This window comes from Protopterus annectens, chromosome 2.part1, assembly GCF_019279795.1.
Source record: "Protopterus annectens isolate FY-2018-M chromosome 2.part1, PAN1.0, whole genome shotgun sequence".
NCBI classification, from domain to species: Eukaryota; Metazoa; Chordata; order Ceratodontiformes; family Protopteridae; genus Protopterus; species Protopterus annectens.
Window position 1 is genome coordinate 934,177,499 of NC_056729.1, and position 10,727 is coordinate 934,188,225.

Below are 10,727 nucleotides of genomic sequence, written 5' to 3' on the forward strand. Positions count from 1 at the left end.
TGAGTGCCAAGGCTGTGATAAGTTCAGAGCTGAGTGACTCTTGGAGCAATAGTATCCCAGTCGGATCTGAGTTGTTGGAGTTGACTCTGAAGTTTTTGGAGCTGTCTTTGCCTCTTGGAGCCTCACCTTTGGACATCTCAGATCCAACCGCTGCCTCAGATAGATTGCCTTTGGGGCAGACAAAGCCGATGGAGCAGAAGCATGTCTTCTCAGCTCCATCGGCTTCCTTCTGCCTGGGATGGTCTGCCTTTGAGGAAGTGGAGAAGAGTGTTCTCTGCATCGAAGAGATGAATGGTCTGTCCACCCTCGGATTTTCCTTTAACGTCTCATGTGTCTCCGCGGCTTGAGCCTCAACATTCCACTCCACAGGGACAGTCATTCCAACCTCTCCAGTCTACCCAGCAGGGTATCATCATCTCTTCAGACACTTCCCTGGAACATCCCACCGAGGAAGTGCCCCAAAAGAGAAAGTGCAAAAGGAGGCACTTGAATTCCCCACAGGAATCTATCACAGAAGATACTGATTTCAATGAAGGGGCAGGATCCCCTAGATAACCACCCAAAGGCATCTCATTTGGAGACATTCTAGAGATTCCTAAACAGGGATGTTGGTCCACCCAAAATCCTTCTCCGGAGGAATCACTGTTCCTAGAGGTATTTGGATCTGGCCCATCTACCTCCTGTGTAACTTTGCTCACTGGTGAGCTCATTGATGTGATCTCTCAAAGGGCATGGAAGGAATCTTTTCTTTTTGAACCTATCCCCAAGAGACCAGACTGAATTCTGACACCTCCGACAGAAAGGGAATTCTGGAGCAAGGGAGTACCAGTAGATGCCGTGGTCATGGCGGTGGCCATGAAAAACGAACTTGCAGAGCAACATTCCACTGTTCATTGCCCTAATAGAGAGAGCCTTTGGACAGATTTGTGAAGTGTATCTATGCTTAGGGACCTTTGCTGTTGGGTCCCTGAAGTATTTGGCACATTTCACTAGGTTGTAAAGGGATTTGATAAAATAACTTTGAAATACTCTTTCAGAGCCCCCTAGTTCCAAAACTCAAGCTTTGATAGCCTCACAGTTGGCAACCCTTCAGTCCATTTTAAATTTGTTCATGAGGCTTATCTCTGCAAGGAAGGGTACCAGGTTCAGGCATCTCAATAAGAACACATGCCTGGATACACCTGTGTGATTTTATGGAGCCTTTCAAGTCGTCTTTCCTCATTGCTCCCTTTGACAGATCTTCCTTTTTTTTGGCCCAGAAGTGAAAGACACACACACTTGGTGTGAAAAAGATGGAAAGACTTTCTGCTGTAGGAGTACATTCTTCGACCCCTCAAAGGACCCTCTAGGATCCAATGAGGTGGGATGGAAAATGTTCAAAAAATCTCAGGGTCCTTTCCAAGATCCATGTGGAGACAGTTCTCCCAGAAGCATAGGGGTGGAATGCTAATGGAAGCCGCCTCCCACATGGCAGAGGTGGCCCGCAAAACCAAGGGTCTAGAGACCCATTCTGTGATGGGACCTACCAGTGCTCCTGAAATGAGGCCTGATTGCCCCCTCTGGAGGCAATTGGGGGTTGTTTGACCCTGCACCAGAGAGTCTGGCTAGATATCACAAAAGATACCTGGGTGCAGAAGATTTTCACAGGTTATGTAATTTCCTTTTCCCTTAACACCCCCATCCTTGCAAAAGTTTTCCAATGTTCCACCCAGTCAGAGGAAAGCACCAACCCTGGAAATACAAAAGCTGCAAGAAAAAGAACTTACTCAAGATTCTTTGTAGTGCCAACGAAAGCAGGGGGACTGGAGATTGATTCTGGATCTCGGCAAATTAAAGAAGTCAGTCTGACACTTTCGGATGGTCATGGTTCAGTCCATAGTGCTGTTTCTAGGCAAGGACAATTGGATTTGCTTGATAGACCTTTAAGATGTGTACTAGCACATAAAAATGAGTAAGCTGTCCAGAAAGTTCTTACACTTCCAGCTGGGAACCAGTCATTACTATTTTAGAGCCCTGCCCTTTGGTGTCACCACAGCCCCCTATGTGTTCACCAAATACATGGCAGTGGTGGCAGCTCACTTGAGACTACAGGGATTTGGGGTGATTCAGGATTTAGAGTGACTCATCACCGCCCCGACCAGATATCTATTCATAATAGGATTTATAATAAATTACAACAAATCTCAGTTGCAACCATCTCAAACACTGGAGTTCATAGTGGCAGTTTTCAGTACAGTATCTGCAACAGCTTCACTTCCCCTAGCTAGAGTACAGACATTGAGATTTCAGGTCACAGAAATTATTCACATCACCAAAATTTCATCCTGACTGATTCTTCAACCACTGGGGTCAATTTTAACGGCCATAATTCTAGTCCTCCGGCAAGATTTCATATGAGAATTCTTCAGTGGATGCTAGCATCTTGCTGGCCAATTCTTTATTGGCAATTGTCAGTACAAATAAGGATCACAGAAGCATGCAAAAAATACCTTTGGTGGTGGATAAGGTTAGATCAGGTTCTACAAGGCTGTCTATTTATTCACCCTCAACCGAAGGCCATAATGACCACGGACACATCCTAGATTGGGAAACAGTCCAAGGCACTTGGTCCCGGGAACAGGCCAATTTGCATATAAATGTCCTGGAGATGAGAGCAGAGCTTTTAGTATTGCAAGCTTTTCAGGATGCTATACCTCTGGGGACAATTGTGAATCAAATTGTGAATCAAACCGCAAAATATCAGTAGTTTGGTACATCAACAAAAGAGGTGGAATCATATCTTATCCCTTGTGTCAGGAAGTGCTCATAGTGTGGCAATGGGTGATCTCATCCAACTGCTTTCTGATAGAAACACACATTCCAGGTAAGTCCAGCTTGATAGCAAATTGAGCAGGTCCATTCTACCCATTTCCTGAGTAAAATTAATACCAATACAAATGGTAGTGTTTGACCAATGCAACAAGGCTTTCAGGAGTGGCCGCAGTGTCACCAATAAATATAAGTACTCTCAAAGGTCAAAATGTTCTCTGAAAGACCAGCCACAATGAAAAGTTTAAATATATTTAATAATTAATCAAAGAACATGAAAATACAAAATATCTATTCATAGATGTTCATGGATGTTCATAGATTAGTACTAAGCTAACTGCCCTTACGAGCCATTTTAAGCCTAGCCAATTATCCCTTGTGAGACTCAAACCCTGCACTTTGTGTTTGTAAGGCACAGTAAACAGAGTTTCAATCACAGGAGATGTTAGAAATAACAGCAATGAAAATATTCACACACATGCAGAAAAACAGTACTTAACTAATCTCACTATATTTTCCTAACTGCTTTAAAGAATTACTGCCCCCCAGTTAACTTACTAGAGCAAGGCAAGATGAAGTGGGTGAGTGGTCCTTATTTGTCAGGTTTCTCCAAACAGATTGCACTGATACTTCTTTCTCATTTAATATTAAAACATGATTTCAGTGCTAGATTACAGAATGACATCCCATATATATCTGGTCATCTGGTTCCCACACTACCTCCCTTTACTAGAAACTGAACCAGAATCTAGCCACATATATGTCATAATACACACACATAGAGCTTTGCTAAGATGTGTGATAGTATCCAGAAGCTATTAAACCATTTCAGAAATGTCCACCCTTCCAGGGTAAAAATTAGTTCACCCCTAAGGACAATAGAGTAGGATTCCCAGTCCTGGTTTTCACAGACATTTTGTGTCTGGCTTAGAACTGTAAGATACAATCTTTATGGCCTAAACCAGGTAATTTAATTTAAGACCGTTTTTCAAAGTTAGCTGGACTGAGATTAACCTCTTCTTTTTCAGTATCCTCTTTTATAATTATTAATTTCAACAGTTACAATACAGTCTGATATACAGGTATATTTGTCTTCTGTCCAGCAGGACCCACTGTTGATGCATTTTTAACACAAGCAGCTTTACAAATACATTTTCAACACAAGCACCTGTACAAATCAGTTTGACATACAAATGACATATAATTCTTTACAAAATCCAGCTAATTATACTGGTATATGTTATATCATCCCCTGCCCTATTTTTCCTGGCATAGCTGGCAATATCTCATATCGTCACAATATGTTAAACTTGCTGGATGTTCATAGACAGTTGTATTTCTACTTGCACAGAACAAAAGAGATTAGAAAGTCTGATCAGTTATTTATATCCTTTGCAGACAACAAACTAGGCAAATCTGTTACAAAGATAACATTGGCAAGATGGATTACTGGCTTGTATATCTTTTATGTATGATAAGCTGGGCATTTCATTATCACTCTACTAGATCTGTGGCAACCTCTTCAGTATTTTTACTTCAATCATTCCATGGATGACATATGTGCAGCTGCTACTTGGGCTAATACTCATACATTTATTACTCATTACAAATTGAATCTAGGCAAATCTGTTACAGAGGTAACATTGGCAACATGGATTACTGATTTGCATGTCCTTTATCTATGATAAATTGGGTATTTCATTATCAAAATTTAAGAGCCCACTCTAAAAGATCTGTGGCAACCTCATCAGTATTTATATTCAATCATTACATGGATGACATATGCGCAGGTGCTACTTGGGTTAATCGTCATACTTTTATTAGTTCTTAAAAATTGGATCTAGTCTTGAAGGGAAGAGCAGCCTTTGGTTCAACCATGCTCAGGAATATCCTTCCTTAGAGTTCACACAGGATATAAGGTGGCTGGAGACTCTGTCCCAGTGGCTGAGGAATGAGTGAAAATTGATAAATCAGATAAAGAAGTTATGTACTTACCATAAACGTCCATCTGTGTTGTCCATTTTCATTCTTCCTCAACTCCTCACCCATCAACCCCCAACCTCAGTCATCATGAACTTCTGGAAAAATCAGATGTTATAAAGACCCCACAGTGCCTTGTATGGAGCTCCAGATATTGATTTCCTTTGTTACGAACATTATTCTAATATTTATTATTTATGTCATCTAGCAGACAAGATCTGAAGTGTGTTAGGGGTTGGTGCATAATGGGTAGTGAGGAGCTTGAGAATTTAAGTTGGCCACGAGCTATAGTAATGGGTGAGTCTGATCTGAAGTTGGGATCCAAACCTAATTGTTGAGGAAGAAGGAAAATGGACAACACAAATGGAATGTTCTGCTAAGTACATAGCTTCTTTTTTATCTTCATGCTCGCTGCAAAATCTTCAATTTTTTTTAAATATTTCTCCATTTAATGTGCTAATCTGTGTCATTCTGCCATTCCTTCCCTTATTTCCAGTTCTGACTTCATTAAACCTAACAGTTTGGCAGACTGTTGTATTTTTACAAAGTCCCCCTACTTTTAAACACTTTTGAGTACATCTAGTCTATTTCTTCTTCTGCTTTACTAGATGTCATCTCTTTCATTCATGCTGCAGTTAAGTGTGGTTAGTGCCAGCCATGAAACTCTTCTCATCCACGTTTCTTCTCCTTTTCGAGTTGCCTTTTTCTTACTTTTCCTAGATTTTTTTCTTTGCTGTCATCCAGGCAATGTATATACTAGCCCATAACTGAATCTGTCCCAAATTTATAACTTTTTACTGGCTTTTTAAGCAGATCTTTGTTTTCACGCTGGGAGAGCTCTAGTGAATTTGCTGCTCAGTCAGCCACCATTTTCATCTGTCATTGCCCTCACCGTTTCATAGATGCTCCTCCATCCAGCCTGAGCTGTTGGAGTTTCCTCCATCCAGCCTGAGCTGTTGGAGTTTCCTCCATCCAGCCTGAGCTGTTGGAGTTTCCTCCATCCAGCCTGAGCTGTTGGAGTTTCCTCCATCCAGCCTGAGCTGTTGGAGTTTCCTCCATCCAGCCTGAGCTGTTGGAGTTTCCTCCATCCAGCCTGAGCTGTTGGAGTTTCCTCCATCCAGCCTGAGCTGTTGGAGTTTCCTCCATCCAGCCTGAGCTGTTGGAGTTTCCTCCATCCAGCCTGAGCTGTTGGAGTTCCCTGTAAGATAGGGAAGTATATATTCATCTAAGTGCCAAATTTTGCATAGTTTCTTTATTTTTGGTAGTGGGTGTGCTGACAGGCTGTATGGCTTAATAGAGTTATGTAGTCTGCATGTGACTGTTTTTCCTACTCTTCCTTATAAACCTTGCTTGGTCACCGGCTGTCTGAAGGATGCATATCACCACATCCTAGTTCACAAAGGTCATGGGTGTTGAAGACACTTTGTGCTTGAGTGTACTGCATCTTTGCCATTTGGTCTATCTACAGTGCAAGGGAATTTACAAAATGCCTGGCTACAGTCATTGCCTTCAGCAGACTTCAAGGAATCCACATTTACCTTTACCCAGACAATTGTCTTATCTTAGCAAATTCTGCTCAAGACTGCCAGGCATCCCTACTTTTCTCTATACATCTTGGGTTTTAGGTTGAACCGTAAGAGATCTTTCTGATTTCCATCTCACAGGTTAAACTTTCTAGTATCCCTTCTGGGAGTCCTGGATGTTCCTCTCTTTGCAGAGAAAGTTTCATTCTGCTACAGCAATGGATTTATACAAAATTCTATTTTTTATGCTGCCAGCCAACATCATGGTCCTTGTATCGAGACTTCATATGAGGAACATTCAGAGCTTCCTGAAATTTCTTTGGCCCCCACACCAACATCCCCTATCTTTTCCTGTTCCAGTCTTGAATTTCATCAAAAAGGAACTCCTTTGATGGGCCTACCAGATTCTCAGCTAAACCCAGGTCTCCCTGTTTCTGTTTTTCTCCCCCATTCTAACTCGGTCTCTCACCACACACACAGTCTTTGCAATATGAGCAGTTTACAAAAGGAAAAACATATCACAGAGAAATGACTGACCTGATAAAAATTGAACCGCCTATGAACTACAGAACCACTGTTTATGATAACAGTGCTGCGGCACATAAAGAACCAGGTCCTACACCCTATACAGGCTAGCCAGGATTGCCTAGAAGATGGCTATTCCACACAGTCACTTCCTTCCAGGACAGACCTTCACAAATGTTTGTTATACTTGGAAGTCTTCCAGGAGATTGCCCACCTGTTGATAACTTCCAAAATAGATCCTTTTGTGTCTATTCACAGCAGACAGTTACAGAAGGTCTGTGCCAGGATTCCTTGCAAGCAGGCCTTTCCTTCCCAGTGGGAAGGAGCATTCCTTCATGATGATCCCCATGTCCTCTGTTTACCAAAGTCTTACTAAAAATCAAGAAGGACTCTGCAAAGATACTCCTAGTATAACTCCCTTTTAGACCAAACATTTGTTCTTCCTTTCCATGTATGCCAACATTCTGAACCTACACCTGTGTGGATGATAGGCTTTTAATCCCATTTAGGCAGTTATTTTCAGAGGACATGCAACAGGTGTTAAATGAGGCTAGAACACCTGCTGCTAGGAACTTTTATTTGGCCAAGTGAAAAAGATTTTCTAGCTGATGCTGTGTTAGAGACCAGGATCCAGCCCAAGCCTGTGCTCCAGTGGTTCCCCATATCTGTGTGAATTGTTCAAATCAGGCCTATCTTACAGTCCTACCAAATTGCACCTTTCGGTCATTTCTGCCTGTTTGCCTTTAAATTACCCTGTTCTTTATTTCAAGTCGAACCATTCTTGAAAGTGGTTTTGTGCATTAAACCACAGGTGGCTGTATCCTGAGATACTAATTTTGTATTAAAGAAATGTACTTAATATCCATTTTAACCTGCAGCTAGATGTTCCCTAAAGTTTCTTACTTTGTCTAGCCGAAGAAAGAGAATATTTATGTTTCAAGCCCTCATGTATTCTCAGCCCTTTTTTTTCACAAAGAAAGGGTAACTCTTGGAACCAATCTTTCTTTCATTCCTAAGGTTATTTCTAAATTTGCTTAGAATCAATCTGTTCCTCTCCTTATACGCTTTTCTGGGGACAGTTTTCTGAGTTTGCCCAACCTTGGAAAGTCTTCACAAAAGACCTGTGGAGCTGTCAACTATGTCTTAGAGGTCTTAGGATGGATGTGGTGGTTTTGTTTGTAATATAATAGTCATGTGGCAGCAAGAAAAAGTCCTGGTTACATTCCAGGCAATCTAGCATCACTTTACGATCACTGCATAAGAAGAACTGGTCAGAGGAGATGGCGTTGAGTCGCTAACTCCAGCTGACTTTTCCTTGGCGAAGGTGGCATGCTTATGATCTGCTGTACTGATCCCTAACAGAGACATGATTGTGATTTGAGCTCAGCTGCTGATCCACTTTTACTAGAGTTAAAATGTATGTTTAGCATCTTGCACATACCTGTGGGCTGGTATTGTTTACCCCCCTTAGATGGCCTGCACAGTAGGAATGCAAGGGATAGGAAGTTAGACCAGATAAATTATCACTACCTTTAGCTATGGAGATGATGGCTTCTGTGCCAGTCCACGATCACCTTCAGCACGAGTTGCCATGAGCAGCATAAAGGGTAATCCATGCTGTAGAATGAGGATCACACCTACAAGTTGATGTGGGATAAAACAATCTGCATTGGAGAATGGGACTGAGAAGGGGCTGATGACTGTTATGCATGGGCAGGGGAGATCCCTACATTTTCTATATATGTGTATATATATGGTTACACTTCAAAACATCTAAAATTCAAAACATCAAAACCACAGCATCTAAAACTCATAACATCGAAAATGTATAATATGGAATAGTGTATCATGAAACATGTAAATGTTATAGTTTAGTATGTTATTCTTGTGGCATCAGTATGAGATGTTGTAGTTTTTTTATTTATATAGTGTAGGAATTTATACTACTTATATAGTATTTATTTTGCAACTCTGTGGTTTTTAGGCTATACGGGTAAGTGATATAGACATTATGTGTACATTCTTTATGGTGATCACGATACAGTGGGATTAGGAAATTAACTTTTTCCCACTGTAGTGCGATCTTGGAGTTGGTATATTTAATTTATGGGGGGGGGGTGCAGGGGAGGTTTGCCCCCTGCAGAAACATAGTAAAAAGTGTGTTTGTTTTTTTGGTGGTGGTACAGGTGGAGGGAATGTTATTTTTATGTGATTTGTAGTGTTTGATGTGATGCAAAGTTTTGATGATATGAAATTCAATGTTATGGGTTTTAGATGTTGTGGTCTCGATGTTTTGAATTTAGATGTTATGAGTTTTAGATGTTTTGAAATATATATATATATATATATATATATATATATATATATATATATATATATATATATTGTGTATATGTGTGTGTGTATATATTATTGCATAAATCTTTACACTGTGTTTTATGTTCAGCTGACAAAAGGTACATTTTTGTGATTTTAATTAAAATGCATTTTTGTTTTGTATTCTGTTGTCATTGCTTTCTCAACCATGTTTAACAATTTTGACTGCAGTACTTTGTTATCCTTAGTATGAAAACTGTAATCCTTTGCTAACCTTTTAATATTATGTTACAGATAATGATGAATAGGAACACATCTTGATGGAACAACAGTGGAACATTTCCTGTATTGTTGCTTGATTGAAACTATAAGATAGGATAACAGCAGAGAAATTGAACTTTGAGTTACTGCTGGAATAAGCACTTTGAAGTAAACTGAAGGCTTGTGGCTGTTATTTACATATTGAATGTGGGGAAAAGTCTAAGCATATTGTACACACTTAAGTCATTTTGCCTTAAGTCTATTCTTACCTCTTAATGCATAACTGATAAAACGGTACCATTGTGAAATCTATGACCAAAGCATTACAGAGATAAGGAAATCTTTTAGTCTGTCATGCTGTAATCCTCATAGAGTGTCACTAAGTAAAAACAAATTGCAGGCAATTTATGTGTGTCTGTCAACTGGAAGTGACCATCAGTATAATGTAATTAAATGTTTGCTTTTCTAATTTTTTTGAGGTAAAGCATATTAAATTCTCCACTGTAATAAGCATGGTTAACTTTTCCACAACAGAATTTTCTCCTTTTTCACAGACCTATCTTCGTCTATCACAAGGATCTCAGGCCAACCAATCTGAATAAACTTTTATGCATCTCTGTAGATGCACATCAGTATGAACATTTTTTTTACCATTTTACCTATAGTTACAAAACCCTCTACATATGCACTTACACACACGCATGCATTTTAAGATGCATTCTTTCTACAAAGTTAATATAATGCTATGCCATTTTATTTTTTTAGTGACAGCTTTCACCTGTACATTCCAAATGTAATATTGTCTTGAACAATTACTTGTGAAGAAAAGTAGGTATGTAGTAAGAACATCAATAAAGTCTTCTGATTTGCTGATGACACAGGGACCATCACAATATATTTTAAACACTATCTGCAGTCTTTATTATGCAGATGGATTGCTTTGTCAGTTGGTTTATTGGATTGTTCATATATCAGATTATTGCAGGAGAGTTGAAATGTGTATATCCTCCAGTTCTGTATAAAACCAATGCAGTGTATATTATGTATTCCTATTGATGTAAATTAAAGACTTGATTTTTGTACAATATTGTATTACTTGTGGTGTCTTTGTAATAGTGCTCTTATTATCAGAATAGTTCTCCTTGTGGACTCGGCAAGAAAAAATACTGTTTAATGAATGCTTATTTTGATTACAGCAGTCTAATATGCTGTTGTGTTGTCTTTTCCAAGACAATGTTACACAACCAATGACCATCCATGTGAATTCTGCTACCATGAGCTGGCAGTGTATTGCCAAAATTTCCATTCAGTAAT

The 10,727-nt window shown here is 39.8% G+C and overlaps 1 protein-coding gene across 1 annotated transcript in view; it reads left to right on the top strand.

The window, feature by feature from the left end:
- Positions 1–10,500, top strand: part of NEK1 (NIMA related kinase 1) — a gene marked incomplete in the record, with an annotated part of 3,475,820 nt that extends 3,465,320 nt beyond the window's left edge. Inside the window, 1 exon segment of the mRNA XM_044062568.1 lies at positions 9,447–10,500. Within this exon segment, the coding sequence (XP_043918503.1) occupies positions 9,447–9,460 (14 nt within the window).
- Positions 10,501–10,727: the final 227 nt, after the last annotated feature.